General features: G+C 36.6%; 2 protein-coding genes across 2 annotated transcripts; both read right to left on the bottom strand.

Moving 5' to 3' along the window:
- Positions 1-3561: 3561 nt before the first annotated feature.
- LOC111912828 (F-box protein SKIP17) lies at positions 3562-6571 on the bottom strand. Its single transcript, XM_023908551.2, has 10 exons — positions 6533-6571; positions 6229-6428; positions 5579-5713; positions 5342-5425; positions 4703-4785; positions 4508-4629; positions 4305-4369; positions 3910-3982; positions 3754-3816; positions 3562-3615 (listed from the first exon to the last, which is right to left on the bottom strand). The coding sequence occupies exons 1-10, from the start codon at positions 6569-6571 to the stop codon at positions 3562-3564; spliced, it is 918 nt and encodes a 305-aa protein (XP_023764319.2).
- Positions 6572-16414: 9843 nt separating this feature from the next.
- LOC111912829 (uncharacterized) lies at positions 16415-19983 on the bottom strand. Its single transcript, XM_023908552.1, has 3 exons — positions 19973-19983; positions 19676-19807; positions 16415-16799 (listed from the first exon to the last, which is right to left on the bottom strand). Exons 1-3 carry the CDS (start codon positions 19981-19983, stop codon positions 16415-16417), a joined length of 528 nt encoding a protein of 175 aa, XP_023764320.1.
- Positions 19984-20148: the final 165 nt, after the last annotated feature.

Genomic DNA, 20148 nt, shown 5'->3' with positions numbered 1-20148 from the left:
CGCTAACTTTACAAATGAATCCCTCCTATAAAACAAAATAGAACACAAAGAACTATTATATTATACCATAACTCAAACAACTTTTGTTAATTAGAAGAGCAGAATCACAATCAAAACAACAAAATAGAGCAACGAGATAAATTATTTTGATGAGTTATAGAACCCTAAATCACAAGTTAGAGGAATTCTCCCAAAACAACACGCAAATGAGCATATTTCAAACAGATTCAGGAGAAGTCTCATGAAGAAAAAATTTGTATCTTGTATATTAAAAACTAGTTGAAAAATTCAAACCTTTGTTTGGCCGTTGAAGACGTCATTTCTTCTTGTTGTTCTTGATTATGACCAAAAACTCTCTGAATGCTCCAGTTATCCTATCGTATAGCCATAAAGCAGGATGTGTTAAATGATATTAATTTTACAAATCTAGAATCAATCCATGTGTTGATATAATTAGCTGACCACAAAAGTTCTCGCTCTTTTGGAACACCTTCTCTTCGCAAAAATGTTCCTGGAATCACTCTTTAAGCAAATTGTTTCTCTTGATAATTGACCTAAATTAGAAATTAGAACGAAAGCCTCTGTCAAAAAGTTATACAATTGGAAAAAAGACTACAAACAAAATGGAAGGAGTTATACGTACAGTGAGAGACAAATTAAACGAAACTGTAAAATTTCATACCAGAATTGCAGGTGAAGCAACGTGTTTGCGGAGACAAATCCAATGGGGAAAACCGATAGAATTAAAGAATTACAGGCGAAAAGCATTTCTAAGTACAATATTTGTCATCATGAAAAGGAAAATGAAACCTGTAGAGAAAATAAAAGTTATAGAGAAGATAAAAACTATATATTATAGAGATTAAGAGAAAATAAAAAGGAAAATAAAACCTGTAGAGAAAATAAAAGCTATATATTATAGAGATTAAGAGATAACGAAGAATACTTTAGAGGAATTAGTAGCGATCGCAAAATCTTAGTGACTTCCGTTGGAATTTTCCTGATTTGTGTAATCTTCGTAAGAGCAAAGAATGTCGTCGGATGCAAAATCGAATCCCTTGGACGATCCAGAATCCATAAAGCAAAAAAAAAAAGGTTGAAATCGGCAATACGGAGCAAGATAATCAGGAGAAATTGATCTCTTTCAGGGGTGAAGATTATACGGAAAATCAAAATAAAGGATTAAGGTTTGTATATATATATATATATATATATATATATATATATATATATATATATATATATATATATATATATATATATATATATATATATATAGAGAGAGAGAGAGAGAGAGAGAGAGAGAGAGAGAGAGAGAGAGAGAGAGAGAGAGACGTCCAACACCCTTAAGGTTTTAGTTCCAATAACACCCCTTCATCAAAGAAATCAAGATACCCTGTGTGTTATTTTCTCATTTATTTACAAAACTGTCATAAGGGATCTCAGCCCTTTATTTTTCTGATCTTATGGTGTAGAATTAGTTCTCAGGTTCTCGGGAAACTATGAGTTCTCAAATGATTCTTCTCTCTCTCTCTCTCTATATATATATATATATATATATATATATATATATATATATATATATATATATATATATATATATATATATAAAACCATCATATTTTGTAAGACATGGGAACACAATCCTAACCATTAATTTTGGAGATAAAAAAAATTAAATGCAAAATAAATGAAAGTTTTCGATTTTTTTTTTGAAAATATAATTTTCGTCATTTAGATTATCCAAAAAAAAAATAATACTACTTTTTCGAAATATATATGAAATGTTCTAATAGAATATTATACTATAAATATTCAAATTAGATTTTTAGAATATTAAAATATTCTAGTATATTATTAAACTACAAATATTTAAACAATTCTAATAGAATATTAGAATATTCTAACAAATGTAAAAATTCTAGTATAATATTAGAATATTATAATATATCTAACAATTTTAGTGGAATATTAAAATATTCTAACAATCTAAAAATTCGATTTTAATAATTACCGTTTAATATTTTATTAGAATATTTCACGTACATTTCGAAAAAAAAAAGATAATATTATTATTCTTTTTTATTTTTTATTTTTTGTTTTTAATTTCTTTTAATTTTTTCGGATAATTTAAACAACAAAAATAATATTTAATTTTTTTTTTTTTTTTGGATTTTTTCTTTTATATCTCAAATAGTCTCAATCTTCAAATCAAGTGGTTATAAGTTATATTTGATTATTTTTATTGTTTATTTATTTATTTATAATAATAATTCTTTTACTCTACATATAATTATGTGATTGAGGTTTAAATCGAATTCAGCTTAGATCCAAGTTTGTATACATGATGTGTGAATTTTAATATTTTCAAGATTGAAGGTGAAATACTTAAGTTGAATCTCAGCTATAAGGCCCTAAACCCAGTTGATTACAATTCATATTCATTGTTAAATGAGGTTAAAGTTGAAATCCCAGTTAGTTTATTATATTTACTACAAGTGGTTCTTTAATTCCTTTTTCGCAAGCTCTTGACCTTTTGCTTGTAAAACATATTTGATTGATAATTTTTGTTTAATGTTTTGATCGTAAATGTAATTGTCTTCTAGAGTTAAAAAACAGACAAATACTTTAATTATTAATTTTAAATAAAACAATGTTATCTTCGTTATTGATGGTTTAAGTTTTTTTTCAACTTTTGAAATGTTATATGCTGTTGTACATCATAATCATTTTATCATTAAACTAGAAATCAAGATCTTCAAACCATTTTATAAAATTATATAGTTAGAGACAACATTTAATTATCTTTTAAAATAACTATTTGCAACTACGTGATTAATATTGTATTTTTTAATGTTTCAACGTTTTTAATTTTGTGAAGCGTATAGTATATAGGCTATAACCTAGTTATGAATAAAATACTTAAAATCATACGAAAAAAAGGACATACTATATTGCAACATGATAATATGTCAAGAGATTAGGTTTCACTTAAAAAAAGATGATTTAAGACTTTAAGTCTTATTTAATGACGTATGCCATACTTGATTACGAATTTAACTTATGCAATCTTGTAGATTCTGTGAGTTGAGGTATAACATGTGTGCATTATTATGTTGCTGCTCATGCACAAAGTTCCAACACAAGTCGGGCAAGAAAAAGCAAAACTAGCTCCAAGTTACAAAGAGTTGGTTGATGCTCATTTCTTCATCTCAACAAAACTGTTAATAATCTAAACTGTCCTGATATGATACTGCACAAGACAAGACATTAGGCCTTTGCTTCAATAGATTTTGTTGACGAGGCAGAAATTAGGTCTTTGTTTCAATAGTTTGTTTGAGGGAATAATGCAACTGCACAAGACATGCAGACAATTGGTAAGATAAAAGCTTTTTTTTTTATTCAAACAGGGCAGGCATCAAGGAAAGATAAATTTTCCTCCGTACCTCACACCAAAACGTGAGGGACTGTCGTCACGAGTCCGTACTAGACCACCGCTTTTGGATATGTCCTGTTGGAGGGAAAGGGACATAGACATACATCATTTTTTTTAATTTCATTTCAAGAATATAACGGATAAGTACCACCGAAAACAAAAAATATGTGGAAATTAACCTATCATTGTAGAATATTAACAAGTTTAAATACCTTTTAAAACTTAAAAGGAGTCAAAATTTTAATGATTAATTATGACCTTAACCATTAAATAAACTAACTCAAGCAACAATAACAGAAAATCACACTCACACTCACCAGATGTCTTAGTTGCCTGCACTTTCCTGCAACAAGAGCTTCCATAAACTTCTCAACTCCCACCTGTCCATCACAATATCACATTCCATGTGTTAAGGAAGGAAGATAGAGAAAGAGAGGTAAAGGTAACTAGCTAGGGCAAATAAATGTTGTTACTTTATCAAGACTATACAACCCCTTTAAAATCATCACCTCCAAACTATTTCCACCACCTTCCGTGGCAAGGTCCCTGTTAATTAATGATGGAAAACCACACAATTCAATTAAATCTTACGACAACAATAAAACATTACTCATCAAGTTGTAGGAGCTTATATAATGCTTATAAAATATATTTCTTTCGTTTATTATAAATACTATATATCCACAACATACAAATGAAAGAAATAATTTATAAGCATTAAGTTCGATCCTATATACCACTCAACGAATAGGAAATATGACTAGTAAAATACCAAACGACCCTTTCTAGTAAAGAATCCAAATGAAAAACAAGGATCATTGAAGGATTCAGTAGGGATGTAATTCAATAAAAGGTCAAGGCCGCTTACTCTAAAAAGGCACCAGTGAGTGAGAAACAATTTGTGAAGTCGACATATTTTAACTCGTTAAACCCCTGCAACAACACATGATCATAACCAGAAAGATAAGACAGTAGCACATAATTTATCAACAAGGCAATTTCACATGTTAGAAAGTTGACATATTCATGTGTTCTACAACTACCAGAGAGAGAGAAAGACACATAATCTACCTTCACCAGCTCGAAAGCTACACAAGGAAACAGTATGCATGTTTGCACTGCCAAAGTGGTTATCTTAGGGCAGTTGACCACAAATTCTTTGCACACCGAGGTTTCTAACATATCAGGTGGGCCTGCATGCGTGTGAGATGAGATTCATTGAAATCTAAAAAAAAAAAAAAAAAAAACCATCAACCAAGTTTAAACCTCCGCAAAATTTGAAGATAAAAAGCTCTAGCAAGCGACAATGTCTACTCACGGACTCCATTGTATGACTGATATGAGCATTCCTGTCATCAAGAATTTTTTTAAAGAAATGGACAATACAAATAACAATCAATGAATGACCTTAATTATATGCATGCCAAGATTTAACAGGTAGTATGTTCAACATGACTGCAAAAAACTTACTATTGCAAAAATGCCATTGTTCCTCTCTCTCTCTATATACATTTACAACGTAGAAAACTACTATCAAGTTTATAACCACGTACTCTAGTCTACCATCATACAGTGCCCTTAAAAATCAGTTCCTACCCTAGCTAGGTATCTCAAGCTCCAGTAATTTTTAGGTAATTAAACATGATTTTGAGAAACAAAGCCAAGCTAGGGACTTATTATAATTTATAATGACTAAACACCCACAGACAAAGATATATATATATATATATATATATATATATATATATATATATATATATATATATATATATATATATATATATATATATATATATATATATATATATATATATATATATATATATATATATATATATATAAGCAGCCAAGACTGAAGGGAGAAGTTATCAACAAATTAATTAAGCCAAGGGACGACTTACTTACATGTCCACAATTTTTAGTTGGACAAGAGAATGGCAAACCGACAAAGATGCAGAAAGTGCCTCAGAAAGTGTTTCCTTAATTGTCCTTCATTCCAATTCTGTAAAGTTGCAAACTTCTCAAACAAGACCTTGCAATTATATACGACATCACATGCATACAGTGTCAATAGATAACTCTATATATACTTGTACAGAAATAACACAATATATAATTCATTCCAAAATAATCAAAACATACCCAGCTACACCACCATTCGCACACAATGAACTCAAGCAACAGCCTGTTAAGAAAGGTGGGCCCTCCATATATTCCCACTGCTCATCATCATCAGCTTCGCTGATATAAGGCCACTTTATATCAAGCTTAATAGACCTAAAGTTGAAGGAGTAGATATTAGTAAGCATGTGCATATTGTAGTGCATTATTAGTACTAACCAACAATGAATTAATGCCAACTGTTATATGATACCAAACCATGCACATAAGGCAAAATTATATGCATTCACAAAACAAACCAAATCAATGTATCAAATACCTCAGCCTCAAGCTTGAAGGTGTGCACAGCAGCATATATAAAGTTGTATATTCTACATGTCCTTTTAGTTTCTCGTGGACGAAAAGGGAAGGCAACTATGGCTCAATGGTAATCATAAATTGAAAACTGTCTGGCGTTAATTTCAATTTAAAACTTAAAAAGAACAAAAGGACATGTAGAATATAGTAAATCATACATTTTATTTGAGACGCAATAGAAGCAAGTTTTGTTGAATTTAGTTACCAGTTATGAAAAGGGATTCCAGAAAATACTACCCGACAATCATATATAATTTTACCAGCTGATATATTTACATGACAAAATGAGTGGAACAAGAGGGAAGAGATATTACTGAATCGCACTTCCAGCTCGTTGAATGATTGTAGATACCATAGCATCTTTGGTCTTGGGGTCTTTGTTGGGTTTGATCTTCGATTCTAAAGTACCCAACTCAATATTAATATAACACAAAGGATCTATGGCGCACTTCTGAAAAAACGAACAGGTAGCTGCAGCACAGAATACGCTTCGTGTATCAAGCATAGAGAAAACCTGGGAATCAATAATATCACAAGATTCAATTACAAAACACCACAACGCATATATAGCATAACTAACTTCAATGACAAGACCAAATTAAAATTCGGAATACATACCTTGATTGTGAGGTCTGGAGAGAGGCCATACGGATGCATTATGAACTGAAGAGCGTTTACGAGCAGATCTCTTGCAAGCTTCCAGCAATACGGATGAGAGGTTAAGAGCATAACTCACAAAAACTCTCTGATGTCCAATTAGGCAGAGAGGAATGCAATATATAGAATAGAAAAGTTACAAATACACCCTTAGACAATAACAAAATAAACACAGCTAGTTAATCATGTCTAATATCCCCTTTCAAGCGGAACGGTGGTGGACCAATGGTGAGCAAGTCACGGAAGAACTCAAACCGATGGCGGGGAAGACTTTTAGTAAAGATGTCAGCCACCTGGAGCTTGCTGGATACAAATTTGGTATGAAGTTTCCCAGAAGAAACGAGCTCCCGAATGAAATGGTAATCGAGTTCAATATGCTTCGCACGCTTGTGGGAAACCGGATTCTGAGTAAGAAATAACACACTTTTGTTGTCACATAGGAGCGTGGGACGAACAAATGGGAGAGCATGGAGTTCTTGAAGCAGATGAGTAATCCAAATGAGTTCAGCAGCGGTATTTGCCATGGCCCGATATTCGGATTCGCAGCTGGAGTGAGAGACGGTAGGTTGCTTCTTGGCACTCCAGGAAACAAGGTTGCCACCGAGGAAGATAGAGTAGCCATAGGTGGAGCGTCGGGTGTCAAGACAACGAGCCCAATCAGCACCCGAGAAGAGGTGATGGAGAATTTCGGTGAGAGAAAGTTAGGCCGAAGGACATGGTGCCCTTGACATACCGAAGAATACGTTTGACACTCTGAAAATGGAAGAGAGTCGGAGCCTGAAGGAACTGGCTGACTTGATTTACCGCATACGAGATATCAGGTCTGGTAATCGTCAAGTATTGGAGTGCTCCCACAAGTGAACGGTAAGTGGTGGGGTCATCAAACGGGTCGCCACTTGTGACAAAAGCAGCATTAGCGGCAAGGGGAGTGGTGACAGGTTTGGCATCAATCATATTTGCCCACTTGAGGATGTCATGGGCATATTTGGACTGACTGAGGAACAAACCGTCGGTAGTATATGTCACCTCGAGACCAAGAAAGTAGTTAAGACGACCAAGGTCTTTAATGGCAAATTCAACATGCAACTTGTGGATAAAGGATTGAATAATCGAGGCATGATTTCCAGTAAGGATCAGGTCATCAACATAAACCAACAAATACATAATACATGCACCCCGTTTAAAAACAAAGAGAGAAGAGTCGGCCCGGCTGCACACAAAACCATTTGTGATTAGAAACGAGCTAAGCCGATGGAACCAAGCCCGTGGCACTTGTTTGAGGCCGTAGAGAGCTTTGTTTAAACGAAACACATGATTAGGAAATTGGGGGTCTTGGAAACCCGGTGGCTGCTCCATGTACACACGCTCACTCAAGTGGCCATTGAGAAAAGCATTGTTAACATCAAGTTGATGAAGATTCCACTTGTTGGTAACGGCAAGAGACAAAACAATGCGGACTGTAGCGACTTTAACTACCGGGCTAAAGGTATGAAAGTAATCTAAGCCAGGAACTTGGCTGAATCCTTGGGCAACTAAACAAGCCTTGTAACGATCAATGGAACCATCAGCAAGGTATTTTGTCCGGAATATCCATTTACAACTAACAACATTGTGGTTGTGCGGGCGAGGGACCAAGGTGAAGGTATTGTTGCGACGTAAAGCATCCAACTCCTGTTGCATGGCGTTCACCCAATGTGGGTAACGAGCAACGGTTTTAAAACTGGTGGGATCGATGGAAGCGTGAAGAGCTGCCAAAAGCCCATGAGAAGCGAGATTCGCCCGATATTTAGGTTTGAAAATGCCAGCTTTAGCCCGGGTGATCATCGGATGACTCGGAGGAGGAGGACATTGTGGTGATGCAGATGATGAGACCAAAGATGTCGACTCAGTTGGAAGATCTTCAGAGACAACATCATAGTCAGAATCAACACCACCATGGTTGTGATCATTAGAGCCATGGTCATTATTATCAACAGTGGGAGCAAAAATGGGAGAAGCGGCTGGTGGAGAGGGATCCTCAGATAGACACCATGAGGGTAACATGGGAGTTGGTGTTGGAGCGGTAACAGTAGCAGGTGGAGACAGTGGCAGTGTCGTAGCATCGTATGCGTCATCTCGAAACTGTGATAAAACAAGCATGTAGGCCGGTAATGAATTTGCATCATCATGGAAGGGAAAGCATTGTTCATCAAAGCGAGCATGACGAGAGACAAAGATACGAGATGTGTAGGGCTCCAAACATTGAAAACCCTTATATTGAGAGCAATACCCGAGAAAAATACATGGAAGGCTCCGTGGAGATAGTTTGTGATACACATAGTCACGTAAATAAGGATAGACCCGACACCCGAACGGGCGAAAATGATCACAGGAAGGTGGAGTCTTAAAAAGCATCTCAAATGGGGAGCGATTCTTTAATACTGAATAGGGGAGCCGGTTGATAATATAGACGGCGGTGCTGAACTGTAACGCCCGTAGATCAGGGCTAGTCAATTTAAAGACGATAAGCGTCAAAAATGAGTTTCTGATAGAAGATTATTTAGAATGAATAATCTTAGCTAGGTTATAGTATATGTTACAAGGATTCCGTACATATAAAGAACGTCGAAATCCGAATCATAACGAAGAAGTTATGACCTGTCGAAGTTTCGCGACAGAACCGGCACGACGCTGAATGACGTAAAAAGTGAATTTATGTTAGAGCGATATTTAGCCATAGCAATCTAAACAAAAGTCGTAGATTTCGTTAAACCGAGAGCGTGCATAAAAGGAACGCCCAAATCTGACTTCGTATGAGGAAGTTATGATTTTTCTAAGTTTCAACTTAGCGGTATGCAGCCCGAATACTCGATTTGAGATCGAGCGGTTTTTAGCCGAAACAATCTAAATGAGAATCGAAGATCTCGTTGTTAGTAGCGAAACGATGAAAAGTTAGGCGAGAACGGACGTCAGACGAAGAAGTTATGAATTTATAACGAAGTTTTTCTGTCCCGGCCTTCTAAAAATAAATAATAAAAATAAAAGTCAAAATTAGCCGACGGAGTCTAAATGAAAGTTATAGAGTATGGTCTGACCTTCGCGTGGATATAAAGAATGTCGAAAACGGAGCTCGTATGCGAAAGTTACGCAATTTAGAAGTTCGACGAGTCAATTACGCCCCGCGTAATTTGAGTACGCCCCGCGTACTCAGGCGGATGCAAGTTGCCTGACCGATACTCGAGTGCCACAGATCGACGCATGCAGTGACGTCAAAGTACGCCCCGCGTAACCGAGTACGCCCCGCGTACTGAGTACGCCCTGCGTAATTTGAGATTACGCCCCGCGTAATCCCAGACCCTCAGCCTATAAATAGAACTCGAAATCAGCCATTTTCTCTTGTTCAAACTCTTCCCTCTCTCTAAGTTTTGCCTCGATTTGCGTGCCAATCATATCCCGAAGCCCCGGTATCATTCCCGAGCCCCGAAGCGAGATCCGAAGCCCCGAGAATCCCGAAGAGCGTTATTCCCAAGCCGAAGCCCTGCCCGCGAGGAGCCGGTTTTTGTGAAATCTTCCAGATCTACGAAGAGACACTACTTCTGCAAGACGTAGTGCTGTCAGATCATCTTCTGATCAGGTGAGTGTATACTACCTTTCACAAACACGATAATAATACAAGTAGGGTTCGAGTGTATTAAGTATATTGTTGTTTATACGTGCGAGTGTGTAGTTACTTCCTTCCAACACATAAATATGAAGTATTTGTTATAAAATACGTGCTATGTGTTTATATATTGTTATTTATTTGAGATGAGTATGGAATGAATGTCTTATATAGTTTTTAAATGAGTTAAACTGTATATGTATTCCATATCTACAAATATGTTGGGTAGAACATGGGTAGATGAGATAGTTGGTATGTGATAGATTGATGATGTATGTAAGATGATCAAGAATGATATTGGCAGATGCACCAATTAGAGAATGTCATAATACTAGCAGATGCGCTCAAGCATAGCATTGGTAGATGCACCAAAGAGAAAGTGTCATAATACTAGTAGATGTACTTAATGTATAGTATTGGTAGATGCACCAAGTAGTGAATGTCGTGATCTTGGCAGATGCGCCAAATAGAGATTGTCATAACAATAGCAGATGCGCTTATAGGATAATCTTGGCAGATGCGCTTATAAGATAATGTCGGCAGATGTGCCTAAAAGAGAATGTCATAAACCTGGCAGTCGCGCCTCATAGTGTATGACGTAATCCTGGCAGAGGCGCTTAAAGGATAATGTTGGCAGATGCGCCTTATGTAGCAATGAAAGTTTGTGTAAATCCCTTAGGTCAATCCTTAGGAATGAAGGAATGACGAGTAGTTGAATTCCTAGGGTAAAATCCTAAGAAACATAATAGGGATGAGTAATTGAGTTGATTGTTTGATGGTTGAATATAATAATTGTATTATTGTGGGTTGAAAACCCTATATGCTCACCAGGCTCCCAAGCCTGACCCACTCAGTTTTCTTTGCATTACAGGTAATGGCACAAGAGTATAAGTTGGTGGACTTGACGAGAGATTTTGGATTATAGGCCAGTAGTTATGAATAACTGTTGTAAGGTCTATTTATTATTGTTTATGCTTTTGGTCTGTATCGGAACATGACATCCCGAGGTTTTATTATTTAATGAAAATACATTCTCTTTGAGAAACGTTTTGATGAATGGTTATCATATTTTATTTTGGGAACAAATTCCGCAACCGTTTTCTTTAAACGATCACTCTGATTTATAAAAACAAAGCATAAACAAATCGGTCTTTTCTGGCCGTGAAAATGGGGATGTCACATGAACGCGTGAACCCAGTAAGATGGGGAAACATGACTGCTAACAAGCATAGCAAGACCTGTCTCAACGATGTGGCGATGCTTCCACTCGACCCGTCCATTTTGTTATGGAGTGTATGGACATGAAATACGGTGAAATGTGTCATTTTTCTCAAGTAGAGAACGAACTAAGTGATTGAGAAATTACGTGCCACCGTCGCTTTGAAAGATTTTGACTTTAGTGTTAAATTGGGTCTGCACAAATTTAAGAAATACATCCAATACAGCATGAAAACCTGACTTTGTTTTTAGTGGATAAAACCACATAAATCGAGAATAGTCATCTACAAATACAACATATTAACGAGAAGAATCAACCGAACATATGGGAGAAGGTCCCCACAAATCACAGTGAATAAGATCTAATACTTTCATAGCACGTTTTTCATTGCTTACAAAAGGTAACCGATGAGCTTTAGCCATCTGACAAGAAGAGCATAAAAACGGTTTGGGTAAAATAGAGGTAACCGACAATTGGCCCTTTTTATTTAACAGAGAAATAGAGTCATAGGACACATGTCCTAAACGGGCATGCCAAAGTTCAAAAGAAGCCTTCAACTTGGAACTAGTGGAAGCAAAAAGGACATGCGGATTGGAGGAGAGCACATAAAGACCACCATTACACCAGCCCTGTGCTAGAACTTGCTTCGTCTTTCGGTCCTGAATGTAAAAATTAGGATGAGAAAATAAAACATCCAGAGAATTATCGTATGTCAATTTGCTAACAGATAGAAGGTTTTTAGTGAGATTGGGAACGACTAACACATCCTGAAGATGGATATTCTTGTGTAAAAACGTGTGCCCAATGTGGGATATAGGAAGAGTCGTACCATTACCAAAGGAAACCTTGTTCGGACCAGAAAATGGAGTCGGATTGTTGACAGAATCTGTTGAGGATGACATGTGATCAGATGCACCCGAATCGACATACCAGTCAGGGCCAAATGAAGTCACATGACATTGTGCTTGAAAGGCTCTTGCAAGGTCGGCATCGGAAGTGGCAACAAGGGAGCTAGCAAACCGAGCAAGCTGAGGACAAGTATTTGCGAAGTGTCCATTAGTTCGACAAAGTTGGCAGTGGGGAGGACGACGCCCCCGCCCTCGATCACCGCGACCCCGGGTAGGAGGAGAGTCACGAGAATTCACATTGAAAGCAACGAGTGGTGTAGATGAACCGTGAATAGAATGCATGAACAACTCATGCCCTTCGGCTTGAGCAAGAAGGTCACGGAAGGTGATAGAAGTGCGCGAGGCTCGAATCACGGTGGAAAAAGTCTCAAAAGGTGCTCCGAGACCGCATAGAAACCAATGAACCTTGTCAGAATCGGCCACAAGTTTACCAATCACTGCTAACTGATCACATAGGGCACGAAATTTTCGACCAAAGTCAGCAACAGAGGAAGAACCCTTGGTGATCTGATGAAGTTGATCCCGCAGATTCTGAATGCGCTCGACGGAAGAGTTGTTGTAAGCATCTTCTAAAGCCAGCCAGATGTCACGTGCAGAGGAGAGACCAACTATTTCAGAGAAAGCTTCTTCATATATGGAGGCCTGAAGGAGAATAACAGCCCTTTGATCAGCGGATTGCCAGGCAGCAAATTCCGGGTTTGGAGTTGATTTTCCATCCGTGATTAATGTAGGCGGCGGTACAGAGGAGGTGCCATCAACGAAGGGCATCAAGTTCTGATAAGAGAGAAGGGGAAGAATTTGGTTCTTCCACAGCAGGTAATTTGAAGGTGTGAGACGATTGGAGAAGAGATGAAGAACTGTATTCATGGAGAGGAGGGAATCAGAAGATGAACTAGCCATGTAGAAGATGAAGATGAGAAGGAAGGAACAGAAGAGGAGAAGAGGAACGGTTAGGGCTCTGATACCATAAGAGCGTAACTCACAAAAACTCTCTGATGTCCAATTAGGCAGAGAGGAATGCAATATATAGAATAGAAAAGTTACAAATACACCCTTAGACAATAACAAAATAAACACAGCTAGCTAATCATGTCTAATAGAGGTGAATAGCACGTTGGATAAAATCATGGTTTTGGTGGGAATCGGTAGACCTAGATTCGACAAGGCCATCGAATGAGGCATCGATTAAGGCGGAATCGGAAATAGTAAACAAGAACTCCAATACAGCGTCGATGTTTAATTCATCGTAATTATCTGTAGGTGGATATTTCGCCATATGAAAGGGTTGACGTGGGAGGGAAAGTACTTGGTAGCGGGACATGACCATTCCTTTTAAATTAGGGATAACGACCAATGCAGGCCAAGGGCACAGGAGGGCCATGGGCTAGGCAGTTCAGTATTTGGATACAATGTTAAAGTCCAATTACTGTTATTATTATTAGAGTCCTTGGATCACACCAACTTTTGATCTCAGCTGCATACACTCCCTATTTACAGTTTTTTTTTTACAATTTTCCTTCCGGTTCTTCGTCCCTCGCATAAACTCCCTATTTACAGTTACGGTTCTTCAATTTCCACGGTTCAATGCGTATACCAGTTGTTGAATTTACCTGTTAAATTTTCCCACGTTCCAACATCCTTAACCTACAACTTCCTATCTTCCCACCACGTTCGTCCCCTTTCACATATAACCTCCTTGCAGCACGCCTCCGATTCAACTGCCCACCTCTCTATAAGACCTAAACATCAGGTAGCTGTAGTAACTGTTTTGCCTATATAAGAGGTCGCGATTCACTATTCCATCACTTGAAATTTGTATCTCTTCACCCCGTTTCTACAATGTGAATAATGATTCTAGGTTGATGGTTTCAGGTTGATGATATGATAGAAGCCAATTATGGATGGCTAATCCCCTTTAGAAATATAGATAGGAGAGATATTACAGAAACACAATTGAAACCATTTTCTTACTTCATTCCTAACCTCAAAACGATTACATTGAATTAAATATGTATACAATTAACCTACACAATAACTAAACAAAAAAGTGGGAGAAAACTAAAGGAAATTGTGGCCTAGTACTACCTAGTGGGAACAACATGAATGCTAGTAAATAAAATAAGCAAATATCAATTGAACTTCTTTTGTTTGGCTAAGTAATACACATGGACTAAATAGCATAATTAATATACTACCCACACAAGTACGTATCAATACTCCACCCTTGAAAAATGGCCTCGTCCTCAAGGCCGATTTATGCCGATTTTTGGTAGCAATCGAGTCGTACCTGTGGACGGAAGAATCTGGCCATGGAGGCGGCCTTACGTATGGCCAAAGATTTGTATTAGTTCGTCTCCGCTTAAAAAGGACCCCATTCTTGAGGCCCGGTGAGTTTATTTGGAACTGTTTTTGGTTGTTTTTGTTGGCCAAAATTGTTTTTTGTAGTTTTATGTAGGTAGTTTTCGGGGGTGGCATCATCGGTGGTAGGAATTGGTGTTGTAGTGAAGGTGTCATGGTTAATGATGGTGTCGATTGTGAAGGTAGAAGTGGTTGTTGGGTTGACATGGGCGATTGAAATGGTTTTGGAGGTACCAGTGGCATTAATGGTTGTTGTGGCGGCGGCAGTGGCGGTGTGGATGTCGGCAACAGCGGCCTTTGTTGTTGGTTTGGTGGTGGTAGCGGAGGTGGCGGGATGAGTTTGGCCATCATTCCGGTTTGAAGGTCGATGAGGGTGTTAACAGTGGCCATTTGCATGATAATTGCATCAAGACGGTGGACATTAGCGGTGGAAATTGCGATGAGTGTGGAGAGTTGCTCGCGTATACTTGGTGGTGTGACATCGGTGGATGAATATTGACGGGGAGGCATGATAAACGGGAATGAAAGCACCATTTTGATAGAAGCCAATCATGGGCGACTCAATCATTTTAGGGGCTTTAAGCAAGCCAAAAATTTGGGGCTCTTTAGCCTTTACTATACTGCGGAAATCAAAAACAGATCAGATGAATATATCGCAAAAAATAGAATCGGTAGAAGAATGCAATGTCGTTTCAGTTTCATAAATGCAGCGATCGTTGATTTATTCTTCCGCTTCATTTATTTTGTGGTTATCGAATTGGATTTTTTAATAGACTAAACTTTTGGATTGTAGAAATATGGGGCCCCTTAGGATCGGGGGACCTAAGCCCTAACTTAAAAAACATCTACATAGAGCCCAAGCCAATTATGGATGGTTAATCCCCTTTAGAAATATATAAAGGAGAGATATTACAGAAACACAATTGAAACCATTTTCTTACTTCGTTCCTACACTTAAAACGATTACATTGAATTAAATATATATCAAATTAACCTACACAATAACTAAACAAAGAAATAGGAGAAAACTAAGGGAAATCGTGGCCTAGTATTACCTAGTGGGAACAACATGAATGCTGGTAAATAAAATAAGCAAATATCAATTGAACTTCTTTTGTTTGACTAAATAATACACATGGACTAAATAGCATAATTAATATATACTACCCACACAAGTACTTATCAATAATTGATAGTGACCGATTCAAGATAGTCAATCTTCAAGATATGACCGATTTGAGATGCCTAATCTCCCAAAGAAATAATTAACATAAACAAAGATACTTTACTACTAATTCTTCCCTTCTCCTTAATGCAACATAAACCTATTTATATAACAAAAGAAAATGCTAGCTAATTTAGGAACATGGAATTATGGAACTAACCATCTCGTAGTAATGAAAATTTGCATTAAAAACTAAAAAGCAGTTAAATGAGATCGTGGGGTTCTAGAGCGTGGATCTCCATTCAAGGTTTTAATGACTACCACAAATACGTCGCATAAGTGTCGGGAAAGGCATATCCATTTCATGTATCTCATCTTTGATGGATCCGGCCACAGAGGTGGCCTTAGGTATGGCCCGTGATACGTATCAATTCTTCCCTCCTTAAAATGGACCTCGTTCTCGAGGTCTGATAAGCAAGCACGGACAGTAAATAGAGTATGGACTCTTTGATCAAGCAGACGAAAAGTGATATTATCAGATGGACGCGTGTCCCTAGGTAGTTATTAGTGGCGGTTGTGGGAGCAGTTCCTTTGGTGACGGAAATGGTGGTTTCAATTCGACTGGTTGCAATGGGATTGTCGACGGTGTTAACGGTGACGGGGTCGTTGGCAATGGTGGTGGCAGCGATGGCGGCGGAGGCTGGTTGACGTGTTGGTTGGTGGGCATGTCGATCAAATTGGACAAATTTTCTGAGATAGCGTCGAGACGGTGGTTGGTGGCGGTGTAGATTAAAACTTGCAATTGATCGTTGAGGGTGACATTGGGGTTGTTGGAGGTGGAGCCGAACGCGGATTTTGGAGGCATTGAGACGATGATGAAAGCAACAATAGTGACCGATTCGAGATGGTCAATCTCATCTTTGGCCGATTTGAGATGGCTAATCTCCCACAGAAATAATTAAATAATTAACAGAAACAAAGATACTTTACTAATAATTCTTCCCTTCTCCTTAATGCAACATAAACCTATTTATATAACAAAAGAAAATGCTAGCTAATTTAGCAACTGCTGCGATAAAGAGACGAGATTTTTTTTCAGAAATCGAATCATCAACCATAGAATGCAACTCCAACGTTCGATTGGTTTTTCTAATAGTCGTCTTCATTGGCCAAAATTACCCTCGACAGTCATTCATGTTTTCCAGAAGAGAATAGAGTCGAACCAGCGTTCAAGAAAAACCTTTATTAACTATTGCATCGGGCTCAAGCTCAACATCTCTGTTGCAATTACAAGCCTAAAAGTTTTTATTTTTGTTTATTTTAGTTACAGTTACACGATTCTTAACTATAACCTTCTTCAATTATTCAAGTCGTTAGAGATTGCTGAAATTATGAATCTCCGATTCATTTTTTTGTTTATTTGTTTCTGTTCGATTTTTTTTTTAATTATCACCACCATCGCTCCCACCCGTAAGATTTAACAGGTGGGTTTTTTATTAATTTTATTTTCAATCTTGAACATCATATGTTCGACAATGATGTAAGAAAATTCTCTCCAAACCCTAAGATTGAAATTGCTATACTCATGGATTTGAGGATGCTTTGTTCTCTGACCTCAATGCAAATACTTAATTCTGGCAGGAAGACTTTCCCTCATGCAGATATGTTCAAATGGATGTCATACGGAAATGGTAATTTATGAAAATAACTTTTACTAGATACCAAATTGGATTCTTTTGTTATATGTTTTTAATCTTTGTTCACTGTTTTTCAATTGAAAATATTTCTGAGACCAATTTTATGGTTTATATATGCAGATGGGAAACATCATGCATGTGATCAATGATATTTTGGGTTGATGTACTTCAATGGATAGAATCAGTGGTTTCTGACTTGCTGTTCTAAAAGGCATAAAAACCTCACTTGTCAGTTTCAATCTGGTTAGACGAATTATACTTTTTTGATATTTGTTTGTTTTACACTTCTATTTTGAATGAATAGATTATCCAGGGTTTAATTATTGGACAAGATTTAATAGTTCGAATGTTTAACTGATTATCTATGGTTTACTTTTTGGTGTATCTAAATCTATTGATTAATAGAAAAAATCGATCGATTTTATGAATTTTACATCAAAGATGTTGTTTAGTGCTTTGAAGTTTGTCTTCATCTAGGTTCTGTAAATGTGTAGGTTGTAGTTTTTCTGTAGTAGTTTAATGGGTTCTGAGGTTAGTATGTTGTAATTTGTTTGTCAAATTAGTATTCAATGAGCTCCAACTTCAATCTGTTTACAACTTTTTGGTCAATGAAATCTTTTTGTTGAGTTAGTCGTCTTCCATCAGGTGAGTAATTATTAATTTTCTTCTTACATCTTGATTTATGGTCTTGCTTAATTGGTAGAATTGATATTATGCTTCAAATTCATTGTGGGTATTTGTTAGCTTTGATCATAGTCCTTATTGGTTTGGTATCAGAAGGATATTTGATAAGTTTATGGAGGATCTTTGCTTGCAGCTTTGATAAAAAATCAAGAACTAGGAAACCGGTCACTATTGCACAAGTGTGTGTGTATATATATATATATATATATATATATATATATATATATATATATATATATATATATATATATATATATTTTGAAGTATATTCTACTTTGGTCATGAGTATTAATTGAGTTAAGTTTCCGTAGACTTTTAAGTATGCCTTGGAAAAAATAAAAAAGAAAGAGCTTTGGTATACGTTTCAAGTAATTTTTTTCTCTTCCAAATTTTTTGAGTTCCGATTTTTATTTCATCCAAGTGTCAGCTTTTGAATGTTTGGATTGTATTTCATGTGGTTATGATATTATCATCCATTCGTATGTGACTAATTATGTGTTTCATACTTTTTCTTTGTGAATGGTATAATTAAGCTGGAGGAAGTAGATGTATCAAAATGGGTTGCTTTAGGGGAATTTTGCTTCTAATTGTCTTCTTGACTTACACTAGAATCATATGCAAATGTTGTAGGATTTTAAGCGCTATTTGATGTTGTATATTAGTTACAGAACAAACACCTTCGGAAGATGTTGTAAGGGCTTGAAGTAAGAGTTTGTTTTATCTTCAATTGAATGTGTCTAGGTTCCGTAAGCAAATACTTCACAATGTTTCGTCTTTTATCTTCAATCATCATGTTATGCATAATGATACATGCGTACATAATATCTCGTAGAGTGTCCAACTCATATGGTTGTATCACATGTTCAACTATGTGTCATTTTACTTTTAGAACTCCGAAAGCACGTTCCACGTCCTTACGTGCTCCTTTTTGTCATCTCTTAAAAAAATTGTCTCTTGGTTCTATCGGGTGTCGAAACGCCTTCACAAACGTGAAATATGGTGGGTATATTCCATAGTGAGGTAATACCCGAACTTATACTCATGGCCATTTACTGTGAAAGGAGCATCTGATGCCTTTCCTGTCAAAACGTCCTTAAATATTGGTGATTGGTCAAGAACGTTTACGTCGTTGTTAGAACCCGCAACTCCGAAAAAAGCATGCCAAATCCATAAGTCTTGCCTCTAATACTAACAAATCTGATCCAAGATGACTTTTTTTGTATTGACATTTCCATGCCACAGGACAATTTCTCCATATCTACTTTGTGTAATCAATGCTTCCAAGCATACCCGGAAAACCATAATGTTCTTCATGTGCCGCATATAGTTGTTGCATGTCATTCAATAAAGGTTTGTGCAAGTATTTGTCACCGAAGGTTTCAATAACACATATCGCCAATCTATACAAACTTTCTCGTGCAGTTCACTCTAACATTCTCATATAGTCATCAATAGAATCGGACGACTCTTCCAATGACATAAGCTTGATTGCAGCAACACATTTTTGCAACCCTGTAAAACCTCGTTCACCTTTCGCATCATGCCTTATTTGGAAATATTCATACCTAAACATAAATTTAATTTTTAAAACAATAATTTAATAATCTAAAGAACATAAATTTAAATTTTAAAACAATTATTTAATAATCTAAAGAACATATATTTAATTTTTAAAACAAATATTTAATAATCTAAGGAACATATATTTAAAACAACTGTAATTACGATACCTGTTTTCCATTGCATTGGTGATTCGTTAAAACACATTTTTCCTCAAACGAAACCTTTTTTTAAAATCGCTAGGTTGGTAGACACAATTATCCGCAAAATAATTGTGCACTAGATGTCACACCCCTGGAGTAAACGGTAGAAACGTACGAAGGCGGGTGACTACATTGTGCAGTAT

Source organism: Lactuca sativa, chromosome 7 (genome assembly GCF_002870075.4).
Source record: "Lactuca sativa cultivar Salinas chromosome 7, Lsat_Salinas_v11, whole genome shotgun sequence".
Classification (NCBI taxonomy): domain Eukaryota; kingdom Viridiplantae; phylum Streptophyta; class Magnoliopsida; order Asterales; family Asteraceae; genus Lactuca; species Lactuca sativa.
Note: the sequence above shows the minus strand (reverse complement) of the source record. Positions and strands in the feature narration are given on the sequence as shown.